The 17006-nt window shown below is 47.5% G+C and overlaps 1 protein-coding gene across 7 annotated transcripts in view; it reads right to left on the bottom strand.

Moving 5' to 3' along the window:
• Positions 1–201: 201 nt before the first annotated feature.
• Positions 202–17006, bottom strand: part of ILDR2 (immunoglobulin like domain containing receptor 2) — a 66432-nt gene continuing 49627 nt past the window's right edge. For all 7 annotated transcript variants that reach the window (XM_051858412.3, XM_051858414.3, XM_089299642.1 and 4 more), the window contains 4 exons: positions 12596–12709; positions 8809–9025; positions 7348–8053; positions 202–5958 (listed from right to left, as the gene is read on the bottom strand). In XM_051858412.3, the coding sequence (XP_051714372.1) occupies positions 5923–5958; positions 7348–8053; positions 8809–9025; positions 12596–12709 (1073 nt within the window). In that variant the 3' untranslated portion in view covers positions 202–5922. The remainder of the gene's footprint in view (positions 5959–7347; positions 8054–8808; positions 9026–12595; positions 12710–17006) is intronic.

Below are 17006 nucleotides of genomic sequence, written 5' to 3'. Positions count from 1 at the left end.
GCAGCGCGCTGAACTCTGTAAAAACACAGTGTGCTCTGCTGGGACCTGCGTCTCCCAGGGTCTCACAATCCCACTCCTCTATTAGAACACTGGAAACAACTCGGGGAGGCCTACGGTCAATGATTCTTTGTCCTGCAGAGGCCACCTCATGTGATTCCATGATTCACCACAGTTGTGCTAATTAGGAGTTCTTGATAACAATTGTAGGTGAAAACGCTTTATTTCATTTAAAACGTTACAATCAAATTCACTTTGTGACTGGGGGAAGAATTCATGGGTAACAGTGATGCAGACACTTCAGTTCTGATGTCACAGACAAGGCACAAAAACTACTGGGCAGGCAACTGCCACGAGGCAGACTTCTGGTTCCCCTCTGTCCCATTATTTTTCTATTCCTTTGTTGTTTAGTCCCCGTGAGGCACTTTCTCACAGGGTAATGCCTAATACCTTTGCCAGTACAGTGGCTTTTTTTTTTTTAAGCCAGTGTTAAGGAGAAGCTGTGTGTGTTTCTTTCAGCCGTCTTAGAGGAAGTGGATCAGACCGCACTCACTTTGTGTCCAACCCTACAAGAAAGTCTACATCGCTGGCTAAACTGCTGCATCTTTCTCCTCCTCACCCGCCCTCTCTCACTTTTAGTTCCACCTAAAAGTCTCAACACACATGAAGATGCCGGGTGTTTCGCTCCTGCCCTCAACTACAGAATCCTGAGAGGAATCCATCGTACAGCTCAGAAATCGGCTCAGAAGTCCTTCTGCATAAAGGCTGGACGCTGAAGCTCGAATCTATCAAAGCCTTTCCATTCCCCTTCCTCGCTAATGAAAATGCTATTCCTTGCGTGATGCCAGTTCCCTCTTAGGACAGCATTTGAGGGACGGTGCCTGGTTGCTGAGGCAGCAGCCAGTTGCCTTCGTAGCCTCACCCCATCACAGGAGTGAGCACGGAGGGCAGGACTTGTCTCAGACATCTGGCTGTGAAGAGGAGCCAGACGCCCGAGCCATGGGTGATGTAGGAACTGGAAGGAACTCTAGACGGTCAGAAGGCCTGGTTCTAGGATTTTAAAAGCCATTTGGCTACAGGCAGATCCCTTAGCTTTTTCTACCTCGGTTTTACATTCTTTGTGCTGGGAACACATCTACCCTGTCTCTTTTACAAGGGTTGATGTGAGGCTCAAATGAGATAATGCATATGGCCGGCACCGCCGTAGCTCAATAGGCTAATCCTCCGCCTGCGGTGCCGGCACACCGGGTTCTAGTCCCGGTCGGGGCGCCGGAGATAATGCATATGAGAGTGGTTTGTAAACAGCAGCACCCCCTGAAAATAAGACACCTGTTGTCAGCACTAACCTTCGCATCACCCTCAGGCAGTGCTACAGCTTAAAGTTGCTCAGCCCAATGCGATCCTTGCTCTCCCCTGATGGTTAAAGCCCCTTACCTGAAGCTTCCGTCATCAGCTTTCCAGATGACTGGGAGGTAGGATCCCAGAACACTAGGCACTTTCTTCTTCTAGGACATTAAGTACTTGGACCTCTATTTAGTGAATTTGGTCTCTACATTCTATCAGTCAATGTCAAACTCCAGTGAGACCCTGGCAACACTGAAATCTGATTGTGGAAGGATGTGGATGTTACTACCCTTGCATATCTCACCTCGGGTCTGCAGGTGGCAGAGGTACTGACAAGCCAGATTGATGACCATTAAAAATGATTTCCATTTGCCATTTCCCCAACAGCCTATTTCTAAGTCTGGCTCAGGATGCCATCAAGGGAATGAGAAAATTACCTGTAATTCTTGTTGACTGATGTGAGACTATTGCAACAGGTCACTGTTCTGGGAATGGAAACATCTAGAACAGGCTCCTGGGGAATAGTCCTTTCTCTCTCACAGTTTTTCTACTACTGGACTCTGCTGGGCCAATCACCGGCATCATAGCCAGACTGCTGGGTACATTTCCACCGTCAGCTCCTAGTGGGTCAAAGGGACCTCACTAAGACACTTGAAGAATTTCAAAGCCCCACGACCAGAAGTTTGGAGCACATGACAGGAACAAATCTAGTGCATATTTCTCAAATGCATCATCACAGGACTTTTTTGAAATGCATGTTAAAAGTATAAATCCTGGCTCCAGACTCATCCAATTACTCTTAAAGGCATGGTCCAACAATATCTTTTTAACAACAGCAATCAACTAATTCTTAAAGTTTAAAAAATTTTGAGAAACATAGACCCAGCAGGGAAGATCTACAAGCCTGAGAGTCTATAGACTTAGTAGGCTGATGACTTCGCCGATGTCAGTGAGGGTTCTCTACCTATTTTAAAAAAGGGAGGGGGTGAATTACAATATCTGGTACATAAGCCTTTTTCTGAGGCTGCCTAAGAATTTGATCAGATTACCTATAAGAACTCATATATGCAGGTGTGGCTCTGTGTCCTGGCTTTGGGTGGCAGTCCCTTCTCATTCCCAGTGTACTCAGTCCCATGAGAAGGGAGGTAGGGAAGCCTAACATCTCTACAAGACCTGCTCTGTATCAGGAAGGCAGGAAGCATCACTCAAGAGCTGCAGAACTGAGCCCCTGGGGAACAGGTGCCAAGCTCCCGTGTGAATGTGCTGGGGTGGAATAACTGACACGGACCTCCAGGTGCATGGCAATCATCCCAGCCCCTAATGAGTCTGTGAGTGGTCTAGGGAGGCAGCTCATCTACCAGGGGACACCTCCTGCCACCTGCAGCCACACTGCCTCCTCCAACACGGCTCTGACTCAGCCGTGACTCACAGGCGAACACAACAGCTCCTGCACCATCCTCTGGGCACCCCCCACCCCTCGCTTCCCCCTTCCCATCCTAATTCACTTCCTCAGTTCATACTTTCCATGTTGGCTATTCAGACCACTGATCATATGTTTAAATGGTATAAATGTACAAACACACACAACAGTTACATACCAAAATAGTCCCATTTAAATAAAAAATCCTTTAAATCTCTGGGTTTATTGTAATTTATCCATAGCACTATTTCGTATTATATCCTCTTTCTTAGGAATATCTTATTTCCCCTATTAAATCGCAGAGTCCCACTGGACAAAAACTATTGTCTTACACAAGACTTATTTTATACCCCAATAAAACTTAAGAAGGAAGATAACATGTATATGCACTTCCTATGCAGACACTATTCAGGAAGAAGAAACAAAGGAATATATAGACAGAAGCCAGCTGTGCCTTGACTTGTCTATTTGGCCTTCTCTCCTGTACACATATCCAGAAACAATTACTTTTCTCTTCCCTGAAGACCCAGAAGTCTGAGTGATTCACGCAGCCCTACAGAGAACTAGTCCTCTCCCCCAAGGTTATTTCAGTAGCCTGCTATCTTCTTTGTAGTTTTAAATTGTCTGTCTATAGTTTCATTGTCTTTGGAATTGCAGGTTTCCAATTTTAATAATTCTTTCCCATTGCTCTCCTCAACCTTCACCAAAAATCAGACATGCCCCTGGCTAAAGAAAGCAATGTTTTTGGTCTCTGCAGCTGGTGCTACGGGGCTCTTTGGTGGTGAGAAGCCTGACACAGTGCTCAGTATAAAGTGATAATAGCTACTGCAGCTACGCAACATTCTCCAGAATTGCCTGAGCAAGTTGAAATTCAAAGCTGGTGACTAAGAAGTGATGTTTTAATCATCTTTCCCGTCTAAATTGGGGCCCAACCAGACTAGACCTTTGCTTTCAGAAGCCAGGGACGCCAGCAAGTTTGAAACTCAGCACCAGGTTTGTGTCTTCCAGCCCTTGGACGTGCCAACACCGGGATGAATTGTCCCCCTGGTGCCTCTGGGAGAGGCCAGAGTAACTGTGAAGTCTTTTGGGATGTGAAGTCCTTCGGAAGGCCAGTTCTCCAGCAAACAGTGATACCAGTTCATTCTCTTGATCCTCACTCAGCTGCTTCTTTTCAATGCACACAAAGGTCTTTTTTGGCAATGCCATTAAGTACAAAGGATATTAATGGAATGATACTCTGAAAATAGGGCCTAGCTCCAGTTAAGTGGCTCTGGAGAAGACCAAAGAGATGCTGGAGAAGAAATCTTCTTCAGAGGTTGTCCATAGCTCCATCCTCCTCCTCCACTGATTTGACTCAACCATGCGTCCCAACATAATGCCACAGGGCAAAACACTTCGATCGAAATCTATCAAAGAAAGTGGAGGCTGTGAGACACCTAAGGTTCCAAGGAGGAAGGGACTCAGGGCTGAATATTCTGACAAGAAGAAAGTGTCAGTTCTGTCCTTGAGGAGAAATGAGCACATGGAGTGCTCCAAATTCTCACACCTTGGGTAGGAATCAGCAATTTGGCTGGGCTCAGCTAGGCAGTTCTTCTGTTGGTCTCGGTTGGGCTCATTCACGTGTTTGATCATCTGAGAGCTGCTAGGCCATCAGATGGGTGCTAGGGCTAACAAGGCCCCTTTCTCTCATCATGCAGCACGACAGTCCTGGTTCATTCACCTGGTGCTGGCTCTAAGTTTCTCAAGAGCATCAAGACAGGACAAGTCCCTTTCAAGTCTCTGCAGGTGTCAAATTTCTATAGGGCCATTGGCCACAACTAGTCACATGGTCAACTCCAGGTTCAAGGGGTAGAAAACAGGACTGCACCTCTTGATGAGAAAGAAAGAGCTTGTGGCCTTTTTTTTTTTTTTTTTTTTTTTGCAATCTATACACATTACAAAATCTAATGGAATCTAGTTTTGGAATTCAGGCAAAATCTGTCATTTAGGCAAGGGTAGGACTAGGAATTACTCCTTCCCGAGAAAGTAATGTCCTTGGTCTCCCAAATGCATCTATAATGGCAGCCTAGGTGGGCCAAAAAGATGCATGCCCCACATCCCTGGTGTCCTGGGATTGAGATGGCAGAAACAATTCATAATCAATGAAGTATAAAATCAGAAAAGATTGAGCGGAGTTTGTGTGGAAAAGGTCCTAAATTCAAAATATAATGACACCACATTTCTTTTCCTCTTAAACTCTTTCTCAGCCTTTCTATCATGCACTACTTCTTTCTCCTCTTGTTCTCACTCTTGTCTTTCCTGTATTTTAAATACTTATCAAAAGGCACCTGATGACAAGTTAATCAGAGTGCAGAGGAGGTGGGGTGCTGTGTGTGGCACCAACCAGTGGGAATGTTAGGAGAGGAAGAGAAGAGCCCTTAATGTCCAAGACTCAGACGTTGATGTGTACAGCAGAAAGGAAAATCAGTTTATATTCTCAGAATGGACAAAGAAATACCACTTAGACGTTTTATCAAAATGGTGTACTCTTTGTTCCAGCCACTCAAGAATTGTCATTCCGAACAGCAAATTGAAGTAATTTCTGTGATTGTCCAGGAGGTCGCTGTCACTGAGCTCACCAAAGGTCTTCTGATTTGAGTGTAACAACAGTCATTGACTTGTGACTGAGAAGTGATGGGGATAAAAGCTGTATTTTGCCTTGAAGCTATCTTCCCTTGTCAGCAGAAGGCCTTCTTTCAATAGCAGTGATAAATTCTTCTGTCTCTGAGCACAGCCCGGGAGGTATAGAAGAGCAGACCGTAGGCATAGGCGATTTCTGGAGATTAGCAGTCCAGAGCTAACTCTCTTTCAGAATCAGAAATGGAGTCCTGGATCCATTAAGGAAGGAGGCTGAGCAGGATAAATTCAGAAACTCTGCATGTGAGAAAGTTCTCACTTGTCACTGCTTTCTTGGTGAGTTTCTCAAACTAGTTAGCTGGGCTCTTGAGGTTCAAATCTGCCTCCCTTAAAGGCTGCCTCCCATCCTTTGCCAAAGCAGAGATCAGCAAATCTTCCAAGGCGGTGGCCAGAGAAGATCCTGGGCCTGCTGTCTCTTGGATTTATGTCTTGTCCCTGTAGTCTGCATCTGCTTTCTAGTCATTCAGAGAGATGTCTTGAAAACATCAGACCACAAGTGACATCCTGGTTGGGAAGTCATTCTGGGGAAGAGCAGAAAGAGCCCAACATTAAATCACGTGCTGGTTAGCAACTGACACAAGAGATGGCTCACTGGGCAGAGCCCACAAGCCATGGCGAGCCGTGCACAGCCTGACTCTTAGGGCACTTCACAGACTTGTGATGGCTGTGCCTACGCCTCAGTGCACAAGCCAGTACCCATCTGCTAGAACTTATCACGGCCATGGAAAAACCTCCCACCACCCTAAGGATAACCACAACATTTACAGCTCCACAACGGCAAGTGTGGATGGTATACTATGAACCTGAAATCAGCAGAATTTATTGTGAATCATAGTATACACTAAAAAGAATGTCCGGTTTGCAGTCATGAAAAACAAGAAGTTAGGGGGCAGGCAGTGTCATGGGGGACAGAATAGAAGCACTTATGCTTGGAGAGTGGCCTCCAAAGCACCAGGGTCAGAGGCACTTTGGTCCCCCACATTCGACCTCTGGGACTATCCCTGATGTTTCTTTGAGGTCCAGAGCTCAAGGGTGGAGGCTGAGAGATGGAGTGGCTGCTCTTAGCACTTAGAGAGAAGGCAGCAATAAAGCCACATACAAAGGACAGTGAACTGGGTGGGGACCAAAGGATTTCTTCAACATATACAGGGCACAGTACACAGTCTCCACTCAAAAATGTCAAAGGGGGAAAAAAAAAGAGGTGAGCTGCCCTTGAAAACAGCAGTGGCTCCCAACCTTCTCCGGGACGTGGCCTCTTCTGGAAATTTTCTCAAAGCTACAGATCCTGGGAAAGTCAACTGCAGGAACCGTTTCAGATATAAAACACCCAGGAAACGGGGTGGGCGCGGGGGGGGGGGGAGGGATTCGTGGGGGAAATTATAAGGTGAGGGACTACAGGGGACAAATCGATGACACAAAATCGAGCACATATATGGAATTGTTTTGGCTACGAGTCAATAAAAATATTTAGGGAAAAACATGAGAATGTGAAGGCTGAATAAATATTTGACAATATTAAAGACTTACTCCTTCGAAGGGTAGGAAAAAAAAAGTCACAAACCCTTTGCCCTAGGGGTCAGGGCATGGGAAGAAAAGCACACACGGGCATTGCTAGAACATTCTGCACCCAGACTCCGACGCCACCCAGAGGCCCGCGGTGGGGGTGGCTTCTCACGGCTGACGGCTGAGGATCCAGGGCCCTCAGTAAACCCTCGTCCCCCTCTGCATACTCAACGTGCCAGAGCGCCACGTTTACTTCCCTCAGCCGGCCCTGGGACAAACCCCTGGCAGGCCGGGCGGGCTGCCGGCCCGCGGCCTCCCACCCGGCCACCCCGCGCCCGGGGCAGCGCGCCCGCCCGGCGGCTCCCCGCGCGGCCCACTTGCAGGAGCAGCACCAGGCGCGGCCTCACAGTTTTCTTGGCGGGCTCCTTTTTCCTCCTCTTCTCCGAGTTGCTGTGGAAGGGCAGGTCGCGGCTGCGGTAGGACGGGCCCCGGCTCAGCTCGAGCTCGCTGTAGGGCGGCAGCGCGTCGTCGGGCGCGTCCTCCTCGTCGTCCTCGTCGTCGTCGTCGTCGTCGTCCCGCGGCGCGCCCGCCTTGTAGGTGGCCGGCGGCGACCAGGCGTAGTAGGAGGCGCTGCGCGGGCCGAGCTGCGCGCTCAGCTTGGACGGCGTCTCCAGGCTGCCGCCGCGGCTGGCGCCGACCTCGGGCCGCGGCGGCCGCTCCAGCACGCTGCTCAGGTACGAGTGGTCGTACTTGGGCGCGGCGCCCGGCGTGCGGCTCACCAGGCGCGGCAGGTGCGCGTCCTCGGCCGGCCGCCGGCGCGGGGGGCTGTAGGACCAGCCGCGCTCGGCGTCGGTCAGCGGCTCGCGGCTGCGGCTGCGGCTGCGCGGCCCGTAGTACTCCTCCAGGGAGCCGTCCTGGTAGAAGGCCCCGTGCGCCCGCGACTCGGCGCGCTCGAAGCGGCTGCCGCCCCGCGCCTCGTGGCTGTTGCCGTCGGCCCGCCGGGACCGCTGGCCGTAGGAGTCGGCGAAGGCCGCCAGCTCGTCCATGGACACGGCTGGCACCCCCGTGGCGAAGTTCTTCCGGGACAGCATCTCCGATTTGGAGCGCTGCTGGCTGCGGGCAGAGGGGTCATTGGTGAGGTCTTGGGCTGCTTGCGGGGTTGGGGGAGGCAACCCGGGCCTCGTGCAGGGGCCCCGGGAAGCTGGGTCGTTTTGACACCTCCCACACCCAAGAATCTTGCTCCAGGGAGGGCAGCCGTGTGTGCCCCACGAGTCTGTGTGAGGGATCAAATTGGGCTTGTGTAGCTGAAAATACTTCGTGGGCTCAAAGTGTTAAAAACACACCCGTGGGGCCGCCTTCTGAACGTTATGTGGCCTCTGGTTGACAGCCACGCACAGTCACCAGTGCAGGCCGTCAGACACACAGCCATGTTTGGTGACACAGGGGCCTGAGAACAGGCAGACCCCTGCCGTTAGTAAGAGAAAGGCAGTGTCTCCCGTCCAAGCTAAAAGACCTGGTGGTGGGGAAGGTGTTAATTCAGGCGGATGTGGTCACAAGAGGTGGGGTGCAAAATTTGCCCTCCCACAGTCGTTGGCCACATCACCCTAAGTCCCTTACCATCTGGAAGGTTCCATTCTCCCAACTTAAAATGGGGACATTAACGGGACACTTACATGAACAGGATAAAGTGTTTGGCATTTCACCTTTCACATAGCAAGTGATTAAACACGATGGACATGATGAGATTTTCGTTAGCCATTATTGGGTAAAATACATGAGAAGGGCAGAGATAGGTTAACAAGGGTCATTAGGGTCCAGAGCCCTCAAACCGCCCTGCCTTTCGGCTCCTGCGCCCTCACAGCCATCACCTGTGCCTGAAGCTCTCCCGGTCCTCTTTGTTGTACTCCATGGCTGAGGGTCCCCGGCTGGCTCCACCGCTGCCTCCCATGACACCTGACCAGTAGTCAGGGTTGCTCTCCAAGTCCCCAGACACAGGGAACTGCTTGCTTCGCATCTGATGGTAAGACTGGCGGAAATTGCTGTCGTCCTCGTGCAGGGAGCTGAGTTCCGAGATGGTGTTGTTATCTGCAAGGACAAAGCCAGGCATGACACAGCTTTCTACGGGCTCAGCAGGAAGGGACAGCTGTTAAGGGCTGATAGCAGAGGCTCCGAGATACTCTCGCTCAAGGGCCTCTGTTCAGGGAGGCTTGTAGCCCTACTGTAGAGGTATCTGTGTTCTTAGCTCAGCAGGAGCTGGCTCCAGCAGGAAGCTTACTTGCATACACAAAGGGAGGTATCCTCTGTTCTTGAACTAGGAGAATAATTGTTATTGTTCTCCTGGCTCTCTGCAGCTGGCCTCTGCCTAGTATACCATCATCCCTGTTCAAATGTTTTTCTTCTCCCCATCTGATTCTGTGGTGAGCCGTGATGATGCCATGTATGTTGGCATGTTCCCCACCATTGGTCCAGGCCCAGGATGGAGCCAGTCCTGCTCCGTGCTATAGGGGCACCCATTCCAGCTGCCTTTGGTGGTGCACCTCCCACATAAGTGCAGAGAGCCACAGGAAGTGCACAGCTAGTGTCAGTACACTCCCACTGTAGAGCGTGCTCACCCAGGGACCTGGAATGTGCTGCCCAAGCCCACTCACAGTGCCTGCAATGACCTCTTGCTCGCCCCAGTCCTATCCAGGGTTGTGTGCTGGAATGGGTAGACCAGTTGTTCGGAGGTGTGAGAAACAAAGGAAAGTAGGCTACATTTATGGCCAGTGGGCTTCTGCTTGTATTCTGGCCCCAGCCCCAGGATGTAAAGGGTTGGAGTGGGGAGCAGCTTTCTCATCCCCTGCAGTGGTCTAAGGAGCTTTTTGCAAAAGCAGTTGTGAGCAAAGACCAGCTTCACAGTGTGGAAAGGAAGGAAGAAAAAGAAATAAAACCCAACTGTTTATTTATAGAACTTGAAATGTATTGAATTTCATTTTACTTAAAAGATAAATCTAGTGAATCTATTTGCAGTGTAACTGAATCCATTTGTTTTCCCCAGTCTTTTCACTAGAACTTCAAAATATTATCAAAAACAACATTTATCAGGTTTGAGGCTGTTTTGAATGAGAGGAAAGCCAAGACAGTATGGAGAGAGCACAGATGCATGCCTCGTGCCCCTCCCCAACCTGATCTTCCAAATAATCCCCGGAGGAATGGAGAATTTTTGCTTGAAGATAAGAGCAGACCTCCCTCCATGGCATATAAACAGCATCCTAGTGTTGTTTCACCAGGGACATGGGGTTTGCCATGACCGCCATTCAGTTTCATCATGCAATCAGTTGGTTTTCAATTATAATCTAATTCTTAAATCTTCTCTTCCTCCCAAGAAGAATGGGCTAATTTGTGCCTATGTTACAGGAAATCAATTCAGATGCTATTAATAAAATCTAGAACTTTCCCTGTCTCAGGATCCCTGAGAACTCCAATTTCTTTGGAACCATGCAGAAGAGAACTTTGAAATGAAACCACTGAAAAACAACACTGTTGGCTCAGGATTCTCCTTCAACTTGAGGGAAAATGTGACCTTTTTCGTTTTCTGTTTTATCATTCATACTGATGGGCTGTCCGGGTTGGATGTAATGATAACATTTCTGTCTGTCTGGACATGAAATAAACATCCCTTGATTCACAAGAAATACCCCATAATTCAACTCCAGGTCAGGGCAGGTTGACTCTGTACAGGGCCAGAGCATGGACATTTTAGGTTTTGCAAATCATACTTTTATAAGTCTTCAATTCTGCATTGCAGGAGGAAAAGTAGTCATTTAGGATACCCAAGTGAATTGGTGTGGCTGTGTTCCAAGAAAACTTTATTGACAAAAACAGGAAGTAGAATTTGTTTGTCCTGGGGGATGTAGTTTGCTGCCCCTGTCCTAGGACTTCCCAGACAGAAAACATCCCATGCGCAAATCCCCACTTGTAAAGGCAAGGCAAGTAAGGGTCACTGGCTAACAAATTTATGAGCCTTGACCTCAAGTTCCCAATTGTTACAGGATCTGTTACTCTCCTGCCCCAACCTGAAACCATGAGATTCATTTTGCAATGAAAATTCTAAGATTGTCCCTCTTCTATGTTCACTCCAAAATTTAGATTAGAACCTCTCAGAGTAAAAGGTTCCAGAATATCTGAGTTCCAGTTCTGGCATCAGCTTTCAGTACTGGTACTGGTAACCTTTCCTCCCTGCTCAACTTTCCTGCTCTGTAAGATGTAGGAGGTGGATCTAGCAACCTCAGAGAGTCCCTTCCAGTCCTAGCATTCTACAGTCTTAGAGGCTGCAGCCATGGAGCCATCCCCAATTGGCTCGTGTGTTTCCTGTAAAGGGTGGAGGGCTAGGAATCAGAAGATCTATGTTCTAGTCCTGATTCTCTCATGGCACCCCTCTGGCTGGCTGTTTCCACCTCTGTACAACAAAGGTTGACTATCTCTAAGTCAGTCTCCTCTACGGTCCCTTTGACTCTAAGATTCTATCACCTTGTTACCAGCCCACCTCCAGAGGACATTGTAACGGAGGTAGACAGACAGAAGATACCATGTAAATCAGAATCCATCTGTTAGTTTCAACCTTAGTTCACTTTTCCTCCAACCTATGAGATTCGTAGACTTCCTGTGCAGGCTTGTCCTTGGTCCCGGACTCGCTCTGTCTCTGGCCCCTTACAGGGATCCATGACAACACTGTTACAACTAGCTTGTCAAGTGCAGTGACATCTGCATTCCTGACATTCCAATCTGGAGATGGTCTTTTTATAGCCCATAAGGTGGGAGGATGCGGCAATGGATGCAGGGCAGACAGCATGAATTCAGAATTGCAAACTGGGTGGAATATGTTGTCCTTAATCTGAATAAAGCTCCTCCAGTCTAGGACTGTTTCCCCAACAATTGCATCAAGTCTCTTGTTGCTTCTAAGAAGAGGAGCGTTCAGAGAGACCATCATCACCTCACCGCCACGCCTGCCAGCACCTTCGGATAAGCCTCCCACCTGCATCTACACCAGATCTGCCCTGTGCTGCCTCCCAGGATAGACAGTAATGTGGAATCTACCCCAGAGAATGAGCTGTGTCAGCTGCTAAGTCTCCAAGGGCTGGGGGCAGTTAAGGGTTGGGGCCCTGCTACCTACAAGCTGAGTAATTAAGAAGTTCTTTTGACACAAGGAGCAGCCTCTTTGCTCACCCCCCTCAATCTCTGCTGTTGGGCAACTCAGGAATGGCAGCCGCCTTTCCCCAGAGTCACGGCCAGACTGGTTCTTTGACTTTCCTTGAGGCCCCCATGAGCAACTCAGCAGCTGGACTGTTCAATTCTTAGGGCCCTTTACATTGGGAAAAAACTGATTAAGCTTCCAAAGGGAGCAGTAGGAGCTATTTCAAACCCCCGGATCCCATAGCTCCCGCAACACCGACTGCCCCTGGAGAGATACAGCATACACCAAGGGCGTGCACGATGCTCTACTCTTCACACCAGAAGCCCTTTTGTCTCTCCTCTGCAGGCTGGCAGCTACTGTCTTCTTGGTGTCACCAGCCCTCCTGTGAGCTCACAGCTGCCCAAGCTTGGTAACGCCCCAACCTCCTTTCCCTGTGAACTCCTGCAGCATGCACAGGTCTCGTAGAACTACCAGATGCTCACATCTGCCTCGCATCCTTCTGGCTGGATCAAACTGAGCCAGCTCCTTCTCCACGTAGTACAGGACCTTCATCGAGTCTCTCTCTTTATCAGCCTGGATCCGGTACCCTTTGCGAACTGTTGAGGAAAGTACAAGAAGGTGAGCTGAGGGCAGTCCCAATTCTCACAACCCTTCTGGAAATAATCTACATCTATACACATGGGACCGCATCTGATAGCCCCTTGCAGATGGTGTCACTGAAATGGAGGACCTGGCACAGTCTATGCAGTATATTTTTAGTCATTTGTTAACCTCCACTTCCTATCTTTGACCTGCAGTTCCACTTAAAGCTCATCTCCTCAAAGCTCTTGGGTTCCACTGGAGGAATATGCTCACACCAAGGAAGGAGCTTGTGTCACTGCAGTGTAAGGCTGTCTTCACTTGGGGTGAGCACAGGTAGCTTTAAAACAGGTACCCAGCCATTAGGGACCCTGACAAAAGTGACCCGAATGCTTCTAGTTGCCTGGGAGGTGGTGCAAAAATCCCTTAAACTAAACTAATATCAGATTCCAGACCCTATACACAGTAGTACAAAGAAAGATACAAAATACATGGGTTTCTGATCATGGTTTCATATTTTTTTTTAGCATTTCCCTTTTAGGAAAAGAAATACCATATTTTAGACATGATTAATTCAACCTAATGCTGTGTGGTTGCAAGCAGGTGTTGTTTTCAGGGCTTAATAAAAAAAAAAAAAATAGAGCAGGAAAGGTAATATCTCCGACATCCCATCCCTCATATTGTCAGCACAAATGTCACTCATGTTGTCAAGGCTGTTTAAGCCCCATGTTGCATAAAGATCACTCGAGCCCAATTCCAGTCCCAAGGGTCATCAGACACCAGCAGGTCTACTGCACAGACATAAGAAAAACAAAAATGAGAGAAGGGAATGATGGGATGGAGAGAGGACAACAGTAATTAGACAACACTCACTGGGCACTGAAAATGTGTTAGGTGCTATGCCAAGTGCTTTACACAGACCCGTGTTCCTCCCAGTCACCTAAGTACTGCTATCAGCTACATTTTATGGTTGAGAAAACTCTGGCTCAGAGGGCTGCCACAACTTGCCCAGGAATAATTTGGCAGCACTGGGGCTAGAGCCACGCAGTTTGATTGAAACTCAACTGTATTAGTGCATCTTGCCTCTCTGGAGTCTAAGAGGAGAAGTAGGAAGAGGAGTTAAATAAGGAAGACCAGACAGTAAGACCCAGAGCAGGAAATGCTCCCAGGTGTGCCATGGGCTGTAGGATCCATGGCATGGTCCTGTCTTCCTGCAGGTAGGACCACACAGCAGGATGGAAGTGAGTAACTCAACTCAACACTCCTTGTCCCCAAAGTAGAGCAAATACTATAATGAAAACACGTGACTAGATGTGCATTCAAAGAAAACCCTGACTTCTCATGCCTGGACATGTAACCCTGGCTATGGACGAGGCCCCCACACAATTACACTCTTCATTACGATACAGATTTGATTGTTAATGCATTGGTTATTTACATGGAGATTAAAGTATAAAATTGCACAGCACTCTAGGCACAACCTAGGCATTGAAGACAGAGAAGCTGCCCACACACTAATTGGCAGGTACACTGGTTTTTTTAATACATGAACATACTGGGAGTCCACATTCATCCGAAATTGTGGAATTACTTGGAAAAATATGAATGAATCTCTGCACACCCTTTTTAGTGGCACCTTCTCCCAGAGGTTAGCTCCATAATCCTTATGTAGAAGCAATTATTAGCAGAAAAGATCTTATTTATCAAGTTACACATTCATCTATGCCTGCAGAGGCGTGTACGGAGTAGTACAGACAGTTCAATTAAAATGCAATTATCCCACTGAACTGCTGCGTCTGTGCTGAGGCAGTTACGCCTGATGGAGACGCCCAGGCTGGGAAGCTGGGAACTGGGCATTAGGTCAACTTCATTGGGTCATTGCTTCATTCAGAGGACTGTCTTTGATTCTCATAGTAAGAAAAGTTCTGTCTCCTAAGGTACGAATCATTTAGTTTGAATTTCTACTATGGTCCTTACTGTATTCTAGTTTTTTTCAGGCTATTTGCTTACATGACCAGTTGTCTCAAAGATTCTAGATGGGAGAGAATCCTTATCATTCTAGGTCTGCATGTGCCTAGGACTGTGCTTGACCATAGTGGACACCTGATTTTGTTAACTTGCAGCCTGGGATTGGGGGCAGGGTTACTGGTCTCTACAAAGAGGATTTCCAGTAGTTTCCCAAGGTCAGGGTATCAGATTTCTCAGTTCACCTCTATCCCCAGCACCTAGCATAGAGCCTGGCACATTGTAGACATACAAAACAGGTGTGTATGAATGAATAAATGGGAAGCTGGGAATAGAAGCTGTTTTACAAGGGATTACGATGTATGGCAGATTAGGCCATGTGGGTGACTTATTGAAGAATTTTGACCAGGAAGAGAAAGGCTCTAATGGTAGCCTGAAGAAGCAGCAAGATTTAGGTAATTTTTGTGACCTTTCTTCCTGATGGTGCTTTTTTAAGTAAAGAAAGTTTGCATGTGTGTAGGCATAAGGGAAGGGACCTGCTCCACCTGCAGCCTTGGCTTTATCTAGGTGTTTTTAGTATGTGAAGCACTATTAGGGTAACGGGTCAGAGGTCTTGGGAGGTCTGTCACTCTGTGAAACAGTGAAACAGTGTACGAGCTGCCCCCTGGTGGTGAGAGTGGGCCATTACTCTGAGCACCAGCTGAAGGATCCTTGGTCACCAGCAATTTGGACTGGAGCTTAGGTTTTCTGTGTCATTATAGAAAATTACACTCTTCATTATGATACAGATTTGATTGTTAATGCATTGGTTATGAGATCCCTGGAGATCTTAAGCTATTTACAGCCTCAAATGGAGATGACAGCTTTGCCTCCAGTGCTGTCATCAGAGACTCCTCTCCATTGTACCATACACTTTCAGATTTGACTTCTCCATCAAAGCTCCCCATGGCTTCAGAAATCTAAATTCCTCCAATGTGTCAAAAAATAGAGAGTAAAAGTATTGATCTTTAGATTTTGGGATCATCATCCTTTGGTTCAAATGGCTAAAAATCTAGGCAATTCTCCCTTTAAAAGGTTTTGAACTTTTTTTTTAAATGGTAACAAATTCAATTGTGCAGCACTCCAGAGTACCAGGGATCTCCAGAAAATTCATGGAAAATCCGTATCATGAAAAAACTGTGTGTGGATTTCCAATATGTTGTCACAAAATTAAACTTATCTTTTAAGTATATTTTCCCATGAATGCCATTTTTTAAAAAGATTTTTTTTTATTTGCAAGGCAGAGTTAGAGAGAGAGAGGCAGAGACAGAGAGCTCTTCCACTGGTTCACTCCCCAAATGTCCACAATGGCTGGAGCTGGGCCAGCCAAAGCCAAGCACCCGGAACTTCATCTGGGTCTCCCAGGGGTGTGGCAGGAGCACATGAGCAGGGAGCTGGGTGGAAAGTGAAGCTGCTAGGATAAGAACCGGTGCCCATATGGGATGCTGGCACCATGAAGGGAGGCTTAACCAGCTGCGCCACAACACCAGGTTTTAAAGTATTCTCCTATTCTTTTCATCCTGCGAGGATCTGGCTCTGTGTCACACATGCATTCAGGAACATGTCAAACACCAGACAAGCCTTCTTGATCCTTCCTTTCCACAAAATGAGATTTTCCTTCCTGGGCTTACATCATGAACAGTCTTTCCCATATACTGCCTTGTATTTCTTACTCATTTTATTTCCATTCATGAGCCCCCGCAACCATCCTGCTAGACTATAAATTCCTGGAGGATAGGGAAATTTGTAGGCATTCAATGAATTTTTTCTTGATTTGAAAACATACAGCATGATGTCAGATTGATTTTTATCTGCTGTTTGTCTGAAAATCAGATAATTCTCAGATATGTGGTGATATTTTCATAAGAAATATACTGGAGTATTGGCAAAAGTCCAGCAGATTTGGAAAATGACTTGTTTCCCAAGGATTTTCAGTTTAGAGTCAATGGATAATTTTTATCAGTTTTCAAGTTCAGTCTGGCCCAAGTCCTTTGGTTTGTGTGGCTCTTCATACTCCATTTCCTCTAATTTGTTAGCCCTACCAACTTTGGTTTTACTGGAGAGTAGATACTGGGATATCCACTTTGATGCCAAACTATATTTTCAGAAATTCTTCCTGTAAAAGGATTTAAACTAACAGCTTTGGCCTAATCAAGGCTCAATTATTTTTCAGCTAATTTCCCCTTTATAGCCAAAATTCAACCAGTAAAACTTGCAAAAAGACATCTCAGAGGCAGATACCCATAGATAAAGCGTTGTTCTTCCTGTCCTGTCTTAACGAGCTAAGCAAGGCTGTTTATGGATGATGGA

Source organism: Oryctolagus cuniculus, chromosome 7 (genome assembly GCF_051225735.1).
Source record: "Oryctolagus cuniculus isolate XC-2025 breed Fujian yellow rabbit chromosome 7, ASM5122573v1, whole genome shotgun sequence".
Taxonomy (NCBI): Eukaryota; Metazoa; Chordata; class Mammalia; order Lagomorpha; family Leporidae; genus Oryctolagus; species Oryctolagus cuniculus.
The sequence above is the reverse complement of the archived record's forward strand: the minus strand, read 5'-3'. Positions and strand labels throughout refer to the sequence as shown.